Source organism: Mastigoproctus giganteus, chromosome 13 (assembly GCF_048544385.1).
Source record: "Mastigoproctus giganteus isolate SK-2022 chromosome 13, ASM4854438v1, whole genome shotgun sequence".
NCBI classification, from domain to species: domain Eukaryota; kingdom Metazoa; phylum Arthropoda; class Arachnida; order Uropygi; family Thelyphonidae; genus Mastigoproctus; species Mastigoproctus giganteus.
The window spans coordinates 162,558,773-162,580,956 of record NC_143587.1 but is presented as its reverse complement, the minus strand read 5'-3'; the positions used below and the strand labels follow the sequence as shown (position 1 = coordinate 162,580,956).

The window sequence follows — 22,184 nt, the reverse complement described above, 5'->3', positions numbered from 1 at the left end:
TGATGCATTCATATTACCTGAGTAGTAGAAATGATGGAAGTGCATGCATTACCCATGCCTAAACAACCTTTTTAAAATAAATGTTTTCCATACTTTTTTTTTTCATTCTCAAGGATCATTGTTATGTATAGGTACTTTTTTTTTTTCTTTTTTTTATAGAATTTATAGTCCTTAGTACAATGCATGGGTTGCTGAAAAGCTGAAAGAAGGTACTTGTTGACATTAGACTTGAACTTATGTAGATTGTAATTTTCAGGAAATATGTATGAAGGAAGGTTGTTCCAGAAAACAGAAGTTGAATGAATAAATGAAGAAGAAAAAAAGTTAATTCTGTGAGTTTGAAGTTGGACAGTAAAAGGATGTTAGCTGGTTGCAGCACGTGTCTGGACTGCTTTGGAAAAGAGAGCAGAAATTACTGAAGCCAATTCAGAAGAACAGTGCCCATGGAAGTATATGTAGAAAAGGCATGCAGCAGAAACAGTATGTCTGTGAGACAGAGAGTGGAGAGACTCTGTTAGAGAGCAGTCATTAATTAACCTAACTGCACTCTTCTGAATGGATCTAGAAGCCTGAGAGAGGTTTTGGGGGCATCGCCCAAGATGTGTGAAAAATATTCCATGGTAGGGAGGATTTGCGATTTGTACAGAGTGAACAGCTGTTTGGAAGAAAAGTAACACCGAGAGCGAAAGAGAAAACCAAGTTTTTTAGATGCAGAGGAAGCTATATTTGTAATGTGCTTGTGCCAAAACAGATTAGAAGTCAGGGTAATCCCCAAAATAGATACCATCTTGCCTAGAAATCAGTGTCACCAAAGATAAGCATAGGAGCAGAAGAATCCTTTTTGCAAGATATAAGACAGGACTGAGCTTTAGAAGGATTGAAATTAAGTTTTCTTTGCCCCACTGGAAATTGCCTGGAGATTTGGCAATGGATACTCGAAGTTGAAGCTGTTTGAGCAGGGCAGGGTTTCTCAAACTGGAACGCAATGTGCTATCACCAACAAACCTATGGATAGGATTTCCAGTCAATGGAAAAAGGCCATTAATATACAAGAGGAAAATAGTGGGAGAAAGAACTGAACCTTGGGGAACACCAGCATTAGCGGAGAAGTTAGAAGACAGAGAACCATCTACCATCACCCGCAGTGAGCTGTCAGAGAGAAAACTGGATACCCAATCACAAAGAACAGCTGGCAAACCATAGGATGGAAGCTTAATTAGAAGATCTTTATGCCAAACACCATCAAAAGCCTTTCATATGTCAACAGCAATGGCTTGAGCTTCACCAAAAGCTTTTCCATTGAATTTTTTCCATAGATGCACATCTTCTTCAAGAGGAGTGTTTTTATTTACAATAGGTTTCCTCAGCCTACAAGTTATTTTTCTCAACATAAAGTGTGTGGTTCAAGGTGTGCTGGTCAGTTAAACCTCGGGCTGTCATGCATTCCCATACTCCATCCATCCATGTCTTCCTAGGTCTTCCTCTTCTCCTTCTTCCAGGAGCCATCCATTCCAGGATAGCATTTGAATATCTGGTTTTTTGATCCATTTTATATGTCCATACCACATTAAGTGCTTTTCTTTGATAGTGTCAATAATATTCTTTTTCACTTCCATTTTCTCTCTTATGTCTTCATTCTGTTTTCTGTCTCTTCTAGAAGTTCTTGCATAGATGTACATTAGCCAGAATATTACCAGTGGAATGACACTGATGGAATCCATACTGGCAATGGCTGACCAGATGAAAGATTTCCAGATAGTTTGAGTTGGCAGTTAATTGATTTCTCCATTACTTTGGAAAGAGTAGAAGTAAAACACAATGGGATGATAATTGGATGGAAGGAATTTGTCACCCTTTTTAGGAACTGCCTAGATATGAGAATTTCCAAGCAGAAGGAAAAACATCTTTGGAATAAGAAAGTGAAACAAGACGACACAAAACAGGATTAAGTTCACGGGCACAAGTTTTGAGAACAAGTGGAGAAATACCATCAGGACCTGGAGCTTTCATAGCATCAGGTTCATCAAAATCCTTCTGACATTCTTTTGACGTTAAACCACAGGATTCATTGAATGGAGTGTACTGGGAACGGTTTGAGGTGATTTACCAAGATCATCAATACATTAGTTGGAAAAAAAAATAGGTTGCTAACAGGTCAGCTTTATCTTTGGCTGATGTGGCAACAGAGCCATCTGGTTTTGACAGAGATGGGAAAAAAATTGCGGCCAAGATTTGAAAGACCAGAATGCTCAGCTACCATTAGAGGAGCAAGAAGCAAGTTTTCTACTCTTATTTTGTTCAAAATCCTGTTTTGGACTAATCAATAACTGCTTTACAAAGTATAAATAATACTTAATAATAATTTTTATTACGCAATATCACTTATAAAAACGTAGTACTGGAAATATTTTATAATGAAAATTCAGTACTTTTATACGATTTCAGAGAATATAGGCTCAGGGGTTCACGATAAAAACATTATGTTGAAAGGGGTTTGCGAGTCAAATAAGTTTGGGAACCACTGATCTATAGGAGTGGCTGGGCAGGTGAGTGCTCAAACAAATACTCTTGTGGAGTCTTTAATGTTCCTTGGCAGCAAAGAGAATTGTTATAAATTTTTTACATGATAACTTTTGGTTGATTTTGAAGTATCCATCATAACATGCATTAATGGCCCCAGGTGCCAAGCATTATAGTGGTTAAGCGATTTCCGAGTGATTCATACAGTGTTTACTCAAAGCCACAGTTCTTCTTCAGTTTGAAAAGTTTTTTACATTCTCATTAATCAATAACAAACTTAGTCTTATGAACTGTAAGGAAGTTTAAAAAAGGAAAACCACCTTTCTTTCTTTCTTCTTTAGACTAACACTAACCTTTATTCCCCTTGGTAACTCTAGCGGCACTGCTTCTGCCTCCCCGTGCCAGGGCCGGTAACCTGGAAGAATAAATCCACTCTCCCAGAGCTTAAAGGAGCAAAGATTGATAACAAAATGTTTCTACATTTAGAACCACTGAGCTCAAAACTAGTGACAAATTACACCGATAATGACTACTCTCAACCGAAGAGGTTGAAAACAACCTCCTCAAGAGGAGATACCAGCTTTCCTTATCTTACGTTCACTATCAGATCAGCCTCTGAGCAAATCATCACCCTTCCTAGTGCAGAGATGCATTGAGTATGCTGCTGGTTCACCTAAATCGCTAAGGCAACGCCAGTCAGATGATCTTCTGATAGAAACTACTCAACCTCAACGTTCTGTGGAGCTATTAAAGCTCACAACCTTTGGAGGACACTCAATAAAAGTTACTTTCCATGCCACCTTAAACTCCTCTAAGGGAGTAATAACAGAATGGGACTTATTACTTGTATTGGAGGAGGAAATTGTCCAAGAATTACACGATCAAAAGGTCATCCAAGCAAGGAGAATCAAGACCCAAAAAGATAGTACTCTGGTTCCAACAAGGAGTATAATTCTTACTTTTAGCACTCCTAACTTACCAACATCAGCAGGCTACCTACATTGCCATGTCTGAACATACATTCCGAATACCATCAGGTGCTACAAATGCCAAAAATACAGACACTCACAAACTGCGTGTCGAGGTGAGGCAGTATGGTCTAACTGTGGTTCAAAGGAACATAACCAATCTAACTGCACCATTACCACTCCACATTGCTCAAACTGTAAGGGTAACCATTCGGCTTTCTCAAAAACATGTGAACTATGGAAACAAGAAAAAAAAATTTAGCAATATAAAGTAGAAAACAAAGTGACATACTCAGAGGCGAGAAGACAGATAATCAAAACAGAGACAAAGTGCACGTATGGCACAGCAGCTCAACATTTCCAGTCTGTTGGGATCCAAACTGAAATATCACTTTCTCCGAATATATTGTGAATTGGGCACATTCATTGCTCTCTATTTCAAAACAGTGTCCTACACAACAAACAAGTTAACAAGCCAGTAATACCCCAATTACCATTCCAATGGATGTTTCATCAACAATAAAACCAAAAGTGACAGAAACCATGAAACCTCAAGCATCTCTCTCCACTGGAATGGACATCAACGAACATCATGATTCAGATGATGGAATTCTAGAATTACATGCAAGCGATGAGATGGATGTGACCTACCCCTTCTTTCCTAAGAAAGACAAAACAAAAATAGATCGATACAAGCAAACTACAACTAAAAAGCAGTCGGAACCGAAAACAACCCATAGAATCACATAATGGAAAGAATCCTTCAATGGCATTGTAGAGGCTTTCAAAATACAAAAGATGATTTGCAGGATCTCATCGATCTGTATGAACCAGCTGCCATAGCTTTACAGGAAACTTTTAAATTCTCGAGTGTGTCCTACCATTAAAAACTATGCTATCTATAGACAAGATAGGTGTATTTATATGCCAGCTTATGGAGGGGTGTCAATTATTGTCAGAAACAATATTCCATCCAAACATTGCCATTGAAGTAGTGGCAGTGCACATTGTAATTGGTATCACTCTCACAGTAGCTTCTATATGCCTCCCTCCAAATTTCTTTTTCTCCTCAGACAACTTAGAGAACCTAATAGATTAGCTACCATCTCCCTTCTGCGTATTCGTAGACTTCAATGTTCATCATCTGCTATGGGGATCTCCAGCAATAGACAAAAGGGGCAAACTAATAGAACCCCTGCTTGATACTCATCATCTTACCCTGTTAAACACTGGTGAGCCTATCTATATCCCTTTGTCTACAGGATCCATGATAGCAGTAGATCTCTCAATCTGTTCTCCCTCCTTATATGTCAATACGGAGTGGTCAGTTCTTGATAAGCAACTAAACAGTGATCATCTATGGATCTTTTGTAAGATTCGAATACAAGTAAACTTGTCTCCATTGCAGTACTCCAACTGGAAATTCCGTAGGGCTCACTGGCATGAATATGCCTGTCTAATTTGACAATGATATAATCCAGTCCCAGCCCATAGATAATGTCACCAATCATATAACCAACCAGTTATTACAAGCTGCTACTTCTGCAATACCTAAATGCCTGAGAAACACAAACACAGCAGTTTCTGCTGTGTTTTCAGAATTGAATCCTGTTTAGCATGTGTGCAATTGAATCAGAATTGCACACATGCTAAACAGGAAAAAAGAGAGCTTGGAATTCATTTCCAAAATTTCCTAACTGGTAATCTTATTAACTTTAAAAACTCAAGGCCAAGTTCAGCCAAATAAGAAGAAAAGACATAAAGTCCAAGGAAGTGAAGCCAGTCGACATCGATGGACAGGGCAGTGTCGAGTCAGTTTGGTGTGACATAAGCATAGGGAAATCAAAATTGAGAGTAGGAGTGTGCTATAGGCCTAATGACTCTGATGAGTATAATAAGATATTGTACAGGGAAATAGAGTGGGCCAGTAAATCAGAGAGTCTTATAATGGGGGATTTTAATTTCCCAGATATTGACTGGAATTTGTGGGTTGGTCACTCGCACACTAGCAAGGCTTTTGTGGATTTATTGGATGATTGTTTTCTACATCAGCATGTTCGTGAGGCAACAAGAGGGAGCAATACTCTTGATCTGATTATCAGTAGTGATTCTTCATGCATTAAGAACCTGCAGATAAATGAACCACTAGGTGGCAGTGATCACAGTGTGTTGAAGTGGGATTTACTCAAGGAGGTAACTACCATCAGAGGTAAAGGGAAGGGCTTTTGTTTTCGTAAAGGCGACTATGATGGTCTGAGACAGTATTTAAATTCTATACAGTGGGACCAACTGATGATGTTACCAACAGCAAACTCAAAATGGGAAGCATTCAAGGAACTAATCTTGGAGGCTACCAGGCTTTACATACCAACTAAGAAATATTGTTCAAGGTTTAGGCCTAAATGGTTGTCAGATGAACTAATGAGACATGTGGCAGAGAAGAAAAATGCATGGGATACATACAAATTAATGGGTGACATGGAAGCCTATGATAGATATAAGTTGGTCTGTAACCAAGTCACAAAGGAGATTAGGCAGGCAAAGGCAGACTACGAAAAATCCTTGGCAAAGGATGCAAAGAAAAACAGAAAAGAGTTCTTTACATACTTGAACTCGAAAAGGCAAGGGATGAATCAGATTGGTCCACTGGATATTAATGGTTCAACAGTTGAGGATCCTGCTCAGGTGGCTAACAATCTAAACGAGTATTTTGCATCTACATTCACGCATGAGGAGTTATTCAGGAAGGAGAATGATGTAGGTAAAGTAAACATTGGCAGTGAGCTGGATGATTTTGTAATAACTGAGAGGAAAGTGGAGGAGAGATTGTTGAGGATAAACATAAAAAAGGCACCTGGGGTGGATGGGATCTATCCAGTTATATTAAAGGAGGCAGCAAAGGAAGTATGCAAACCCCTAGCCATAATTATGAGAGCTTCTTTGGACTCAGGGGAGGTACCCATAGACTGGAGATGTGCAAATGTAACCCCAATTCACAAAGGAGGATCAAAGGCTGACACAAGTAATTATAGGCCTGTTAGTTTAACTTCTGTTCCAGGTAAATTAATGGAGGCACTGGTTAAAGAAGCACTGCAGGATCATCTAGACAAGAATTCAGTTATAGCTCAGACGCAGCATGGTTTTGTTAAGGGAAGGTCTTGCCTGACCAATTTGATTGGATACTATGATGTAGTCACAAAAGAACTGGATGCAGGGAATAACTTTGATATTATATATTTGGATCTTAGAAAGGCTTTTGATACTGTTGCACATGGAAGACTGCTGCACAAATTGGAGCAGTGTGTCATTGGAGGCAAATTGCTGCTATGGATAAGGGGATGGTTGAGTGGCAGAAGACAGAGAGTGGTAATCAATGGACACTGCTCAACGTGGACTAATGTTATTAGTGGAGTTCCTCAAGGTTCAGTGTTGGGTCCGTTGTTGTTTTCGGTGTTTATGAACGATATTGATGATGGGATATCAAGTTTAATGTCCAAGTTTGCAGATGATACAAAGGTTGGCAGGGTCGTTAAGGACACTACTGACGCTATGCTGCTGCAACAGGATCTGGAAAGGTTGAACAGATGGGCTGAGAGGTGGCAAATGAAGTTTAACATTGACAAATGTAAAGTACTACATATGGGAAACAGTAACCCCAGAGCAACGTATCAACTCTGCGGTACTACACTGACAGTAGTGGAGAATGAAAAGGACCTGGGGGTAATTGTGCAGGCAGATATGAAGTTCTCTGAGCAGTGCAGACGAGCTGCAAGAGTAGCTCATGGTGTCTTGTCAATGATATACAGGAATTTTTCTAGCAGGGATAAGGAGGTGATCATTCCCTTGTATAAAGCAATGGTAAGGCCACATCTTGAGTACTGTATACAGGTGTGGAGGCCTCATTTCAAGAAGGATGTAGAGCTGCTGGAACGGGTACAGAGAAGGGCAACAAGATTAGTAAATGGAACAAAGGGTTGCTCTTACGAAGAAAGGCTTAAGTTTTGCAAATTACAGAGTCTGGAGACTAGGCACCGGCGAGGTGATCTGATAGAGGTGTATAAGGCTTTGAATGGTTTGAGCATGCTGAATGCCAATGGGATTCTTCATCTTTCTCAGAATAATCACCTCAGAGGGCATAAATTCAAATTGAGGAAGGACGGATGTCGGATAGATGTGCGGAAATTTGCCTTTGGCCAGCGGGTGGTTGGTTGGTGGAACCGACTTCCATCACTTGTTGTTGAAGTTGATAGCCCAAACAAATTTAAAGCTCAACTGGACAGGTATTTCGAACGAACGGAGGGGTGAAATGGGAGTGGGTTTTTTTTTTTTTTTTTGGCTGATGCTGAATAAGCTTGCTTTCTTGCATCATATGCCTCTGCTAATGCTAATGCTAATGCTAAAAGCAAAGAAAGATACCTGGATAAGCTTTACTTCCACCATTAAAAAGGACACGGACAACAGACTCATCTAGAAGAAAATCCATTTACCACTTAATGGTAAATACGTGCAATCCCCAGCCGCAGTCTTAAACTGGAAAGGACAGGAGTTGTCTGCACCAACAGAAATAGCTAATGCATTAGCCGAATCATTTGCCAGTATATCAGCAGTATCCATATACAGCCACTCCCCAACTTACATAAGGGTTGCGTTCTGTGGAACTCTATGTAAGTCGGAATTTCCCTAAATGCTTATGCAGCACTCGCAAATTTGATTGAAGCAAAAAAGAAATGTTTGATGAACATGTAAATAGAATAATTTGTTCAATTTTTTTATCTCGGGCACAAGAAAAATTACAAACGTGTCCAAAATTATAAAATTAAGAGAGAGGAGACAAGCAAGTTTTACCTTTCGAGCATTGTTGCCAGAATTAACTCTCCAGCTAATAAGCACGCCGCTGCGGAAGTTTGAGGGCTCTGAAGATTTAGGAAGGGTTTTTTTCAACACATCACAATTTCTCTGCAGCTGCAGAATCCGCACTGGCGACTTCACTGCATACTTTAATGTTTTGGAAACCAGTGCAATGCTTGAACCTAGTAAACCACCCGTTGTTTGCCACGAACTTGGCTTGGGGTTTACCATACTTATCCTTATTATCTTCATAAATATTTCTTGCTTTTGCTTGAATGGCCATTGGACTCAGAGGCACTTGCTTCTGAATCTGATTTTCCATCCATATTATTAATAGCTTTTCCATCTTTGATATAGCACCTGAATGCTGTTTTGTGATCACTGTTGATCTTAAATGAGTTGATCCTTTAACATGTTCTTTTATACGCTCACTGTCCTTTGAAATAGCATTCACCGTTCAAGCAACGAGACTTAATTCCCATGCAGTAGATGACAAACTTTGTCCTACTTCCTACTTAATCATCTTCATTTCTAAATCAATTTTGTTTCGTTTCCTAGCACTGCCAGCACTTGCACTTTCTGTTTGTCCCTTTCCCTTCACCATCCTATTAAGTAAATAGGAATGAAGAGAAGATTCTGAAAATTTATTTATGTTTTTTATATGATTTCAGTGAAGGGGACTCATTTCACCATAATGTAAAAACCCACAGAATTCCATTCGTTATTATCACAAATGCAATAAGATCGAGTTTACTGCCCATTTATAGATTGCACTAACAGAAAAGCCCAATAAACAGGAAAATGCAAATTGGTTTTATGGTAGTGACTTCCAGAAATGTACTTTAGAAAAATATCACAAAGGCGTTCAAAATTGATTCTTATGATGGAACATATGATAACGATGAAAGTGTTGTGAAATTTCCATTATAAAATTTGTCTTTTAGAGAGATAAATAACTTAGCTATGTAGTGAAAATTTCAATTTCCAAAGTCTTGGAATGGATTACCGAAAAAAAAAACAATGTGTTATTGGGTTCAAATTACGATATTTTCACAATGCCTCCATTTATTCCAACGGGATGCAAAATACATTTCCACAATTTTTTTTAAGTTTGCACCGGCCGGCAAAAACTTATGTAAAGTTGAATTTCCATAAGTTGAGTATTACGTAAGCCGGGAGCGACTGTACAGCCAAACCTTTAAAAAAAATTAAGTCATCTGCAGAAAAACCTAAAATAAGCTTCTCTATATAGTCAGCCTGTATAATCAGCCATTCACATTAACAGAACTTTTACAGTCTCTCAATAAAACATCCAGTACTGCTGCTGGTTCGGATGGAGTCTGATATTTAAAAAAAAAAACTAAATAACAAAGCAATAAACTCAGTGTTGAATTTCTACAACCGAATATTTTTAGAAAATGCTTATCCGCACTCCTGGCATCACTCAATTGTACTAGCATTTCCAAAGCCAGGGAAGGATCATACCATCCAGCACAATTACAGGCCAGTTTCACTGACTAGGTGCTTAGCATAGTCTGAAAACACGGTTCACAGGCAGCTAACATGGTTTCTGGAAGCTAACAGTCTGCTAAACCAAAGCCAGTATGGGTTTCAGAAGAATCACTCAACCTTAGACGTGATGATCGAAGCAGAAGCTAACATCCACAATGCTTTCATAAGGAGACAACGTCTGGTTATGGTTAATCTTGACATTGAGAAAACCTTCAATACAACTTGGAGATATGGTGTCCTCCAGGACCTTCATTCTTCTGGTTTGAGGGGGCAGTTATCCCAATTTATACAAAACTTCCTGCACCACAGAATGTTTCAGGTAAGATATATGAACAGTTTATCTAAATCATTTGAACAAGGGAAGGGTGTACGGCAAGCTTCCATCCTAAGCACAACATTATTCGCAATAAGAATTGCAAATATGACACAAGACGTATCAAAAACAGTTGAATCATACGTGTTTGCTGATGACCTCATCATCTCCTGTCAGTCACAAACTATAAATGCAACTTCAATTATCCATAGCCAGAATCAAATCATGGGTGCAACTGAATGGATATTCCTTAGCAGAAAATAAATCAACGGCAATTCATTTCTGTGAAATATGCAAATTACATCTCGATCCTGAAATATATTTAAAAAACAACCCAATTCCCAAAACAACGATTTTTGTTTATTGGATTTATATCTAGACAATAAACTTAATTTTTCCAATCACATAGCCTACCTTAGAACGGCCTATCTAAAGAAACTAAACATCTTAAGAGCTGTCTTTGCTAACTCCTGTTGTGCCAATAGACACTCCCTCTTACATCTTTATAAAACTTTAATTCGGTCCTGCTTAGATTACAGATCACCTGTTTATGACTGCAAGAAACAGTTCCTTGTTATGTCTGAATACCATTCAACATAGTACCATAAGAATACCCACGGGAACCTTCAGAACATCTCCAGTCCACAGCCTGTATATTGAGACAAATGAACCCCCACTGCACCTCAGATGAAAATCCTTACTGTGTAGCTATGCTGCAAAAATTAAAAGTATTCCATCTCATTCCAACTGGGAATACCTGTTTGACCCTTAGTATACAATGCTATACTGTAATATATCTAATGAAAACTACCAAGTGGGTCATAGATTGCAAGAGCTGATGCCTAGTTGGAATATTAACTTTCAGCATATCCTCAAACACGTTACTCCTCCTGAACATCCCTGAATTCAATCCACACCTTGTGATAATTTCTTTCTGAGATGAGGAAAATGGCTCCCTGCCAAACAACAACTTACTGCAACTACACGAAGCCCACAACCTTAGAAAACTCAGAGAAACTACTTATTTATACTGAAGGCTCAAAAACAGATGAAGCTGTAGGTGCTGCAGCAATTTGTTCTACCTTCTCAATAGCTGTGTCTCTTCCTACAGAATGCAGTATCTATACTGCAGAATTGTATGCAATAAAACTTACCGTAGATAATATAATCAAGCAGCAATTCAAACAAGCTCTTATATATACAGACTCCTTAAGTGCAGTCACTGCCTTTCAATCTACTACTTCTTCTCACCATTCCATTCTGAAACAGATCCAGTGTCAATTATATCAATATCAAACATCCAACCAGATGGTCACATTCTGTTGTATCCCTTGTCGTGTCAGCATCCCAGGTAATGAATGTGCAGATCGTGCTGCTAAACATCCTGAGAATGGATTTTTTTCTGCCATCTAAAAGTGCTATACATTGATTATAGATCCATTATTAAAACAAAATGTAGGAATCATGGAATGGACTGTGGAAAACTCAAGTCAATAATAAACTCTTCCAGATTAAAAAAAGAACCTCAACCGTGGACTTCTAGTCTCGTGAGTGAGATGAAGGTGAGAAAAAGTCATTTTGGCAAGACTTGAAATTGGTCATTCCTATATAACTCATCTGTTCCTGCTTATGGGAGAGAACCCTCCTCGATGTACCTTCTGTCAATCCCAATTAACAATCAAACATATTCTCATAGAATGCCCTCAATAGTCAAGTATCCGGAAATGCAGTTTTTGCTCTCTATCCAACTTTCACAACACATACTTGGCAATAATGCAGATTTTGAAGCTCTGTTTCAATACTTGATAAGCATTAATTTATATAATCGCCTCTGATAACTACATTATAAAAGATTCAGTCATAAGTTAATCATGGACAGGCACAATATGGCCCAGGAGACCCTTGTGCCAAAAAACTCTCAGCACAACAACATGCATTAGTTTCAAATAAGAAATTTTTTTCCACTACTTGGAAGTTCAGTGGATAAATTTAAATAAAATAATCAATATTTTGAAGTAAACAGTTATTCATTTTCTACTGCATATCTAATATTAACAATGTTAATAGATTGATTAACATTGTTTATACTGAATACAACTTTTGTATAATTTATATATTTTATAATGTTACTAGTTTATTGATATAAAGCCACCTTATTTGCTTTTGAATTGCAGGTGCATTTAATGGACGTGATCGTGCTGGATTAGCTGCAGACCCTATCTGTCCAAATATGGCAGTATGCAGTTGTGTTAATGGAAAGGTGAGTTGAAAATTAGCTGTCCATTTGTGCACAGCTTGAAATTTTGAGTTACAAAATGTACAAACTTAACATGTTAACTACATCATGATTCTAATATGCATTACTGGATTTTTTAATCCAATAGGAGGAAAAATCACCTGACTTTAGAATGATTTCATTCTGATTGGAAGTAGAAAAATCATATTTTTGTCAAGCAACCTTTGCCAGCAGCTGATTATTATTATTGCTCTTTATATTATTTCTCTCTGATTGGGGGTTCCACCTCATGACAGGTATTGCTGCCGAGTACACAGGGTGATTGTTGTTATGTCCAGTGTTACTGTTGGTCAAGGAACTCTCTGACAATCCTACAGGTGTTCAGGATTGCGACATTCTGGAGTTCTTTGTAGGTGTTCGCTGGGAGACCTATTGCTGCTAGGCTATTATGTAGGGTCTTTGGCACCATACCTGTGGTTGACATGACGATCGGGGTGGTCGTTACTTGTTGCATATGCCACATCTCTTTGATCTCCTGTCTTAGGTTTGTGTACTTCCTGATTTTTTTCCACATGGGTTTTCTGCAGGTTGCCAGTGTTGGGTACTGCTATGTCAATCAGATAGGTAGCCCTTTCCTTCTTGTCCACAAGGATTATGTACGGTCTGTTGTGCAGGATTGTCCTATCCGTTATTATGGCACTGTCCCAGTACACTTGTGGGTTGGGGGGGCTCTAGTACTGCCTGGGGTTCGTACTTGTAGTATGGTACACTTTTTTTGACCAACTGGTATTTCCTTGCTAGCTTCTGATGTATTATCTTGGCTACCTGGTCGTGTCTATGAATGTATTCAGTCTGGGTAATCACCTTGCATCCTGCAGTGATGTGTTGGATCGTTTCTGAGGCCAGGTGGCATCGTCGGCATGTATCATCAGACACTCTGGGCTCCTTGGCGAGAGCTCCAGTCATCGCATGACTGGAGCTCTCGCTCCAGTCATGCGATGTATTTTCTATAGTTTCTGGTGTTGATTACCTGGTCTTGGATGACAGCATGAATCCTTCCGTCTCGGGGAAGAGCGTCCCGCTCGTGAGCCATGCATTGGAAACAATTTTATCTATGTGCTCTTGATGGAGATCATTGTAGTGTGCCATGGAGTGTCTTCTCTGCCCATCTTTCTAGCTTCGTTTGTACCTCCTGGTTGTGGGGAACTCCTCGCTTAGGTGGAGTGGGGTATACCGCTTGTCTATCTTCCTTATGGCCTGGTGGAGTGCTGCTGTGTGTTTCTGGAAGTAATCCTTCAGGTTAACTATCGCTGTCTTCTGTTGCTCAGTGAAGTCTATCAGGCCCCTTCCTCCTTCTTCGAGGGCAATTGTCAGTTTCTCCACGGCAGATTTCAGGTGGTGTTGGCGGCTCTTGGTCATCATTGGCCTTGTCTTTCTCGTGATATCCTGCAATTCGGTGTTAGTGCAATCTATGACCCCAAAGGAGTATGTTAGCACTGGGACTATTAACATACTAATAATAATATTATTATTATTATTAGCCGTATAGTGCAAGGAGACCTGGGGCTTATACTGCACCAGCTAAAAAAAATTTCCGAGTTACCCTGAGAGAGAGAGAGAGAGAGAGAGAGCGACGAATGATGATATCCAGCTCAGGGCCCTGGGTGTGCCAAGCCCATACTCACCAGATGTAGTTGATTATTATTAGCAATGTAGTGCAAGGAAGCCATAGGCTTTTGATGAACCAGCAAAAAAAAAAAAGTAGACAAGAAAATACAAATTATATGCTTCCCTCCTTATGCATGTAACTGTAGTTACCTGCACGAGGAGGTAAGCACATAATTGGATAAGGAGGTGATTATCCCTTTGATTAAGACAGTGGTCAGGCCACACCTTGAATACTGCATACAGGTCTCCAGGCCTCATTTTAGGAAGGATATAGTGCTGCTTAAACAAGTGTGGAGAAGGGCAACGAGATTGGTGAGGAGAACAAACGTTAGTTGAGGTATATGATGCAAGAAAGCAAGCTTATACAGCATCACCAAAAAAAAAAAAAAAAACCTTCCCATTTCAACCATCCAGTCATGCCAAATGTTTGTCTAGTTCAGCCTTAAATTTATTTAAGTTATCAACTTCCACAACAACAACAGATGAAAGTCTGTTCCAGCAATCAATTGGAGGCTTGAAGTGGTGGAACCCATGTTTAGTTTCCAGAGCTAATTTCCGGTTAACCCTTCCCCATCTCTTCCATCATGCAGTATGACTGATGACTTTTGAGGTTATGATGAACATCATGGCGAGATCCAATCTTCCTTAGATTTCAAAGGTACAGCACTAAAACAGTGTTCGCAGGCCAGCTGCTAGTTAGTATACCGGACTAAACCTATTTGTAACTGTTTAGGATGCTTCCGGATCAGCTAGTGTATAATCTTGCTACCTCTACTCTGCCAGATAGTGACTGGAGGGAGTCAGAGTAGTGTGTATGATGGGAGCATTGTCAAGGACACGTTATGTCAAGGATCTGGGTATATTCTTACCATGTGTTCGCCATATTCAAAAATTTCATTACTTCATACAGCATGTCCCCCAATTTTTCTTACAATTGAATACACCATGAATTGTCAAACTAATAGAATAAGCTTATCTGCGAAAAGATCTAAACCTCCCAAACACTTCCTAGTTCATTTCACAAATATACATGGTCTCAATTCTAATCTCAACGATATCCATTTCCACTTGCATTCTGCCAAACCGCACGTACTTTTTTTTTGACAGAATCTCAGTTATTGGTTGATTCAACAACTGCTCATCTCAGTTGCCCAAATTATTCGCTGTACAATTCCTTTCGCCCCAAAGGTGGTACTTGTGCGTATGTCCGTTCTGATATACCCTGTCAGAAAATTGATAATTTGGAATCTCCTCTTTTCGATCTTCTCTGGCTTAAAATCTCTCTACCTCACTGTGTCAAATTCATCTGTTGTCTACCTTTCTCCCAACTCCACTAATCACTCGGAGCTCTTTGACTTCCTCTCTTTGCAACATGGCTTTCTCCAGTCCAACTTTCCTAACAGTGAGGTAATTTTCCTTGGTGATTTTAGTGTTCACAACTCCAGCTGGCTTCTGTTTTCTAGTCACACTGACCCAGCTGATTGAGATGCTGAGAATTTTGCAATTTGTAATGACCTTGCACAGATTGTTCATTTACCTTCAAGAATACTGGACAATCCTAACCATACAGCCAACACGCTCGATCTTTTTCTCACAAACAACTCTTCTAAGTATGCGGTCAAAGTGAGTGGTCCTTTAGGTATCTCAGATCACAACTTGGTGATTGTCTCTTCTCCAGTGGAGTCTTTATCTCATGGCTATTCCCAACCTTGTATTGTTTGGCATTACAAGAATGCAAAATGGGATGACCTGCGAGATTTATTTTCCTTGGTCTGACTACTGTTTCAAAACTTCTGATGTCAACGTTTGCTCAGATCATATCAGTGAAATTATTCTTGTAGGAATGGAATCCTTTATTCCACACTCCACTCTAAAATCTCATCCTTTATCTAAACCTTGGTTTTCCAATAAATGTGCTAAGGCTGTTCAAGAGAAGAATTTTGCATATCGTAATTGGCTTGTTTCCAATTCTTCAGTTTCATTTTCTGCCAACACCAAAGCTCGCAAAAATTGTAAAGCAGTCATTAATCAGTCCAAACTAGATTTTGAACAGGCTAAGAGTAGAAAACTTTCTTCTTGCCCTAATGGTAGCCGAGCATTTTAGTCTATTGCCAAAGCTATTGGCCGGAACTTTTGCCCAACTCTGCTCCCACCTCTGTCAAAATGAGATAATTCTGTTGTCACTTCAGCCAAGGATAAAGCTGACCTGCTAGCATCCCTTTTCTCTTCCAACTCCAGTATTAATGATCTTGGTAAAACACCTCCCACCATTCCCAACACGGTAGAATAGATGTGCAGAAATTTGCCTTTAGCTAGCGGGTGGTAAATTGCTGGAATAAACTTCTATCTGTTGTTGTGGAAGTTGATAGCTTAAATAAATTCAAGGAGGAACTGGACAAAAATTTAGAGTGTGAAATTTTTTCTTTCTTTCTTTTTGGCTGATGGTACATAAGCTCATATGCTTGCTTCTTTGCATCCCATGCCTCCATTACTATTGATAAATACAGAAAACTATGGTAACCCCAACACTGAAACCTGAGGGGACTCCACTGATTTTAAAACTGAATTGAGTGGATGAAGAGCAGTATCCATTGATTATCCCTCTCTGTATTCTCCCATTCAGCTATCCCTTTATCTGTAGCAGTAACTTGCCATTAATGCCAAATTGCACGGCAGTCTTTTATGTGAAACAGTATTAAAAACTTTCATTAAATCCAAGTATATGATATCAAAGTTATTTTTTTGCATCCAGTTCCTTTGTGACAACATCATAGTGCCCATTCAAATTGGTCAAACAAAATTTCTCCCTTAACAAACCAATGCTATGTCTGAAGTATAATTGTGACCTTGTCTACATTATCCTGCATTAATCCTTTTACTGGAGACTGCATTGTTTTCTCTGAAACAGAAGTTGAACTAACGGGTCTGTAATTACTCTTTTTGCCCTTTGTTTCCCCTTTGTGAATTGGAGATGCATTTTCACATTTCCAATCCATGGGGACCTTCCCTGAATCAAAGGATGCTTCATAATTATGGCTGAGGGTTTGCTTACTCTCTTCCACCAAATACGGAGGATGCGGAAAGGTCAAGGAATGACCACCGCATATCCCGGAGCAATATGGCCTTAGTTGCTAATGCTCCTAAAAACCAACCAAACAACAAACTTACTCTCTTCGCTGCCTCCTTCAATATAACTGGATAGATTCCATCTGCCCCAGGAGCCTTTTTATGTTTAACTTCATCAATTTCTCCTCCATTTTGCTCTCTGTTATTACAAAATCACTTAGCTCCCTGTTAGTTTGATAAACTTCTAGCATTCGCCTCCTTGAATAACTCCTCATGTGTGAATATAGATGCAAAATACTCATTAAGTTTATCAGCTACTTGAGCAGAATCATGTAGCAGGATCTGCAGACTAGGCACTTGTGAGGTGATCTGATTGGGGTGTATAAGGCCTTGAATTGTTTGAGCAAGTTCAATGCTGATAGGATTCTTTCTCTTGCTTAGATTGTGCATATTGGGGGAGGGGACATTAATTCAAATTGAGTAAAGACAGTTGTTAAATAGCTGTGCGGAAATTTGCCTTTAGCCAGCGAGTCATTGATTGCTGGAACAAACTTCTGTCTTTCATCAAAGTTGATAGCTTAAATAAATTTAAAGAACTGGATAAACTTTTGGAGTGACTGGATTTGTGAAATGGGGAAGTTTTTTTGGCTGATGCTGTATAAGGTTGCTTTCTTGCATGATATGCCTCTACTAATGCTAATGTTGAATAAATCAATCCTATCAGTATTGAGCAATAGGACACCATGGATTTTCCTGCCCACCTGTTTATATTGCTAAGAAAACTTCATATCTGCCTGTAACATAACTCCCAGATCTGTTTTTTTTTCCTCTACTGTTTTTAATTCAACCCAACTGAGTGTATAAGTTATTTTTGGGCTGCTATTTCCTAAATATAAGACCATGAATTTTGCTGCATTAAAACAGACCTACCCCTTTTCTGACAATTCTTAAAGCCTATTCAATTAATCTTTTAATTCTGTTTGATAGATCATATGCCTCTATTAATTAGTAAGTTGACAAAGAATTTCCAGATTCCATGCAAAAGGCAGTCATCTTTGTTTTTCCAAAGCCAGGTAAAGATCCTAAAAATCCAACTATCTGTCTTATCACTCTGATTAGCTGTTTGTTCAAAATCCTAGAAAGAATGATCAGTGCTTACCTGTATTATATAGTATTTAGAAAGAAATAGCCTCCATTCTAGACATAGTGTGGCTTCTGAAGAAACAAGTCTATTTTTGATCATTTAATCAGATGCAACATGTATCTGATGCTTTTATAAAATACTAGCAACAGGTGTTAGTTTTCTTTGATATTGAAAAAGCATATGATACAGCCTAGCAGTTTGACACCCATAACTTGGGTCTTTGGTAGTCGCCTACCTGTTTTTATCAGAAACTGTCTATTTGTATCTTTCTAGTTTGGGTAGGATTCAAAGTGTTTTGCCAAAAGGAAGCAGCTTCATAAGGATCTGTTCTAAGTGTTGCACTTTTCACTATCAAAATAAACTATCACAGAACAGCATCCATCACCTGTAAACAATGCCTTTTATGTTGATGGCTTTACCATATTTTGTCATTCATATAATATGAAGGTTAGTGAGAGGCAATTGCAAAAGCCCTTAATCATCTTGCATCATTGACATTGGCTGATGGGTTCAGATTTTTGTCAGAAAAGACTATACACTTCTGTTGAAAATGTAATCTTTATCCTAACTCAGTATTTAAGACATAGGCAAAATGGTAGCAGAAGCTAAATTCCTATGAATTATTTTTGAGAAAAGGCATTCGCCTCCTTGAATAACTTTTGTCCAACGTATCCATCAGTTAGGGACAAGGTGTACAAAATGGCTTAACTTTCTTTTTTGCCTTTTCGTCAACTTTGTGGGGTGCAGATTGATGTACTCTACTTCTTAGAGATGGAGTAGAGTAGATTGATGTACTCTACTTCATCTCTAAGAGTCTTATTTTTATTTCCACTGGTGCATCTGTCCAAAGCATTTACATTGAAACAAATGAGTCTTCTCTCTCTCTCTCTCTCTCTCTCTCTCTCTCTCTTTCTCTCTCTCTCTGTCTCTCTAACATAAGCATTTGTTTGTCCTTACAGTATGCTTTTAAATTGAAATCCTGCCTGACCACTCCATATACAGGGTGTCTCAAAAATATTGATACAAACGTTTAGAGGAGGTAGGTAACGTCTAAAGGAAAGTGAATCGCATAGGAACCCATAACTGGAAACGTCACCGTAAGTCGGTAGATGGTGCTGTTCATCAGTTCGCGAGAGGAAAAATTTCTGGTTTACTCATTCAAGCAGTAGTTGCCGATCGAAGAGCATGCATCGATGTATGAACTGTGAGCTGGCAGACATGCACCTAGTGTATGGATTAGCAGAGGGCAATGGATGAGGTGCTCAACAAATTTATGGAGAACGCTTCCCAGACAGACATGTACCGGACCACCATTTGTTTGCTCGTGTGCATCAAAATTTGTGTGATTATGGGTCATTTAGAGGTAACAGGAGTATTGTGGGCAGATCACGTTCGACGTGAACTCCCGCTATGGAAGAAAGTGTGTTGAATACAGTCCAGAATAATCCTACTACCAGCACATGTGCTTGCCTCTGCCTTAGGAGTGTCTCCTTGCAGTGTACAGCGTGTCTGGCACTAAGATACCTTACACCCCTTTCATCTACAAAGGGTTCAGTTACTGCTCCCCCAAGATCATCCTGCATGTGTGGCTTTTGTGCAGCGGTTTCTCCAAGAAAGTGTTCAAGACTTGAATTTTTCAAGACACAGAAGCCTATGATAGATATATGATGGTCTGTAACCAAGCTACAAAGGAGGTTAAGCAGGGAAGACAGATTACGAGAAATCTTTGGCAAAGGATGCAAAGAAAAACAGCAAAGAGTTCTTTACTTATATAAACTCTGGAAGGAAGGAAGGAATCATCAACAGTTGATGGTTCAACTGTTGATGATCCTGCTCAGGTAACTAACAAACTAAATGAATATTTTGCATCGACATTCACACATGAGGAGTTATTCAGCGAGGGGAATGCCAGAGGTGTATTCAACTCTGGCAATAAACTAGATAATCTTGTAATAACTGAGAGTAAAGTGGAGGAGAAATTGATGAAGTTAAACACAAGAAAAGCACCTGGGATGGATGGGATCTATCCAGTTATATTAAAGGAGGCAGCAAAGGAAGTAAGCAAACCCTTAGCCATAATTATGAGAGCTTCCTTGGACTCAAGGGAGGTACCCATAGACTGGAGATGTGCAAATGTGACCCCAATTCACAAAGGAGGATAAAAGGCTGACACAAGTAATTATAGATCTGTGAGTTTAATTTCTGTTCCAGGAAAATTAATGGAGGCACTGATTAAAGAAGCACTGCAGGATCATCTAGACTTCAGTTATAGCTCGGACAGCATTGTTTTGTTAAGGGAAAGTCTTGCCTGACCAATTTGATTGGATACTATGATGCAGTCACAAAAGAACTGGATGCAGGGAATAACTTCGATATTATATATTTCGATCTTAGAAAGGCTTTTGATACTGTTGCACATGGAAGACTGCTGCACAAATTGGAGCAGTGTGACATTGGAGGCAAATTGCTGCTATGGATAAAGGGATGGTTGAGGGGGAGAAGACAGTAGTAATCAATGGACACTGCTCATAGTGGACTAATGTTATTAGTGGAGTTCCTCAGGGTTCAGTGTTGGGTCCATTATTGTTTTCTGTATTTATAAATGATATTGATGGTGGTATATCAAGCTTAATGTCCAAGGTTGCAGACAATACAAAAGTTGTTAAGGGCACTACTGATGCTATGCTGCTGCAACAGGATCTGGAAAGGTTGAGCAGATGGGCTGAGAGGTGGCGAATGAAGTTTAACATTGACAAATGTAAAGTACTACACATGGGAAACAGTAACCCCAGAGCAACGTATCAAATCTGTGGTACTACACTGACAGTGGTAGAGAATGAAAGGGACCTGGGGGTGGTTGTGCAGGCAGATATGAAGTTCTCTGAGCAGTGCAGACAGGCTGCAAGAGTAGCTCATGGTGTATTGTCAATGATATATAGGAATTTTTCTAGCAGGGATGAGGAGGTGATTATTCCCTTGTATAAGGAAATGGTAAGGCCACACCTTGAGTACTGTATACAGGTCTGGAGGCCTCATTTCAAGAAGGATGTAGAGCTGCGGGAGTGAGTACGGAGAAGAGCAACAAGATTAGTGAATGGAACAAAGGGTTGCTCTTACGAAGAAAGGTTTAAGTTTTGCAAATTACAGTGCCTGGAGACTAGGCACCGGCGAGGTGATCTGATAAAGGTGTATAAAGCCTTGAATGGTTTGGGCATGCTCAGTGCCAATGGGTTTCTTCCTTTTGCTCAGAATAATCATCTGTCAGGGCATAAATTCAAATTGAGGAATGACAGATGTAGGATAGATGTGCGGAAATTTGCCTTTAGCCAGCGGGTAGTTGGTTGTCAGAACAGACTTCCATCCCTTGTTGTGGAAGTTGATAGCCTAAATAAATTTAAGGTTCAGCTGGACAGGTATTTTGAACGAGGGGTGAAATGGGAGTGGGGTGTGTTTTTTTTTTTTTTTTTTTGGCTCATGCTGCATAAGCTAGCTTTTTTGCATCGTATGCCTCTACTAATGCTAATAGTGTTCCATATGCAGTACCTTGTATTTTTGAAGTTACCTTACATTCAGTTGTCACTTCTCAGCCCTTTGCAGTTTTTCCAGATCCTTTTTCAATAATACAACTTGATTCCTGTCATTAACTGCCTGCCAACTTTGCATCATAAAATAAATCTAGGCATAAGAATTTAACCGTTTTTTGGAACTTATTTATGTTTTTCATGGTCATTTCAAAGATGTGAAACACATCCAAGTAAATATTGCCATCTCTTATCTGTGTTTCCAATGATTGTAGACACAGTTTATAACTGATTTCATTATAAAAATAGATTTTAAAATTGAAAGAGGAGATTGAACCTGTTAGTCATTATTGTATAATTTTTTCTTATAAAAGCAGAAATTCTCTTT

The 22,184-nt window shown here is 39.1% G+C and overlaps 1 protein-coding gene across 1 annotated transcript in view; it reads left to right on the top strand.

The window, feature by feature from the left end:
* LOC150076565 (uncharacterized) overlaps positions 1-22,184 on the top strand; it is a 308,265-nt gene that overhangs the window by 154,644 nt on the left and 131,437 nt on the right. Inside the window, exon 7 of the mRNA XM_090387038.1 lies at positions 12,336-12,421. Within this exon, the coding sequence (XP_090243164.1) occupies positions 12,336-12,421 (86 nt within the window). The remainder of the gene's footprint in view (positions 1-12,335; positions 12,422-22,184) is intronic.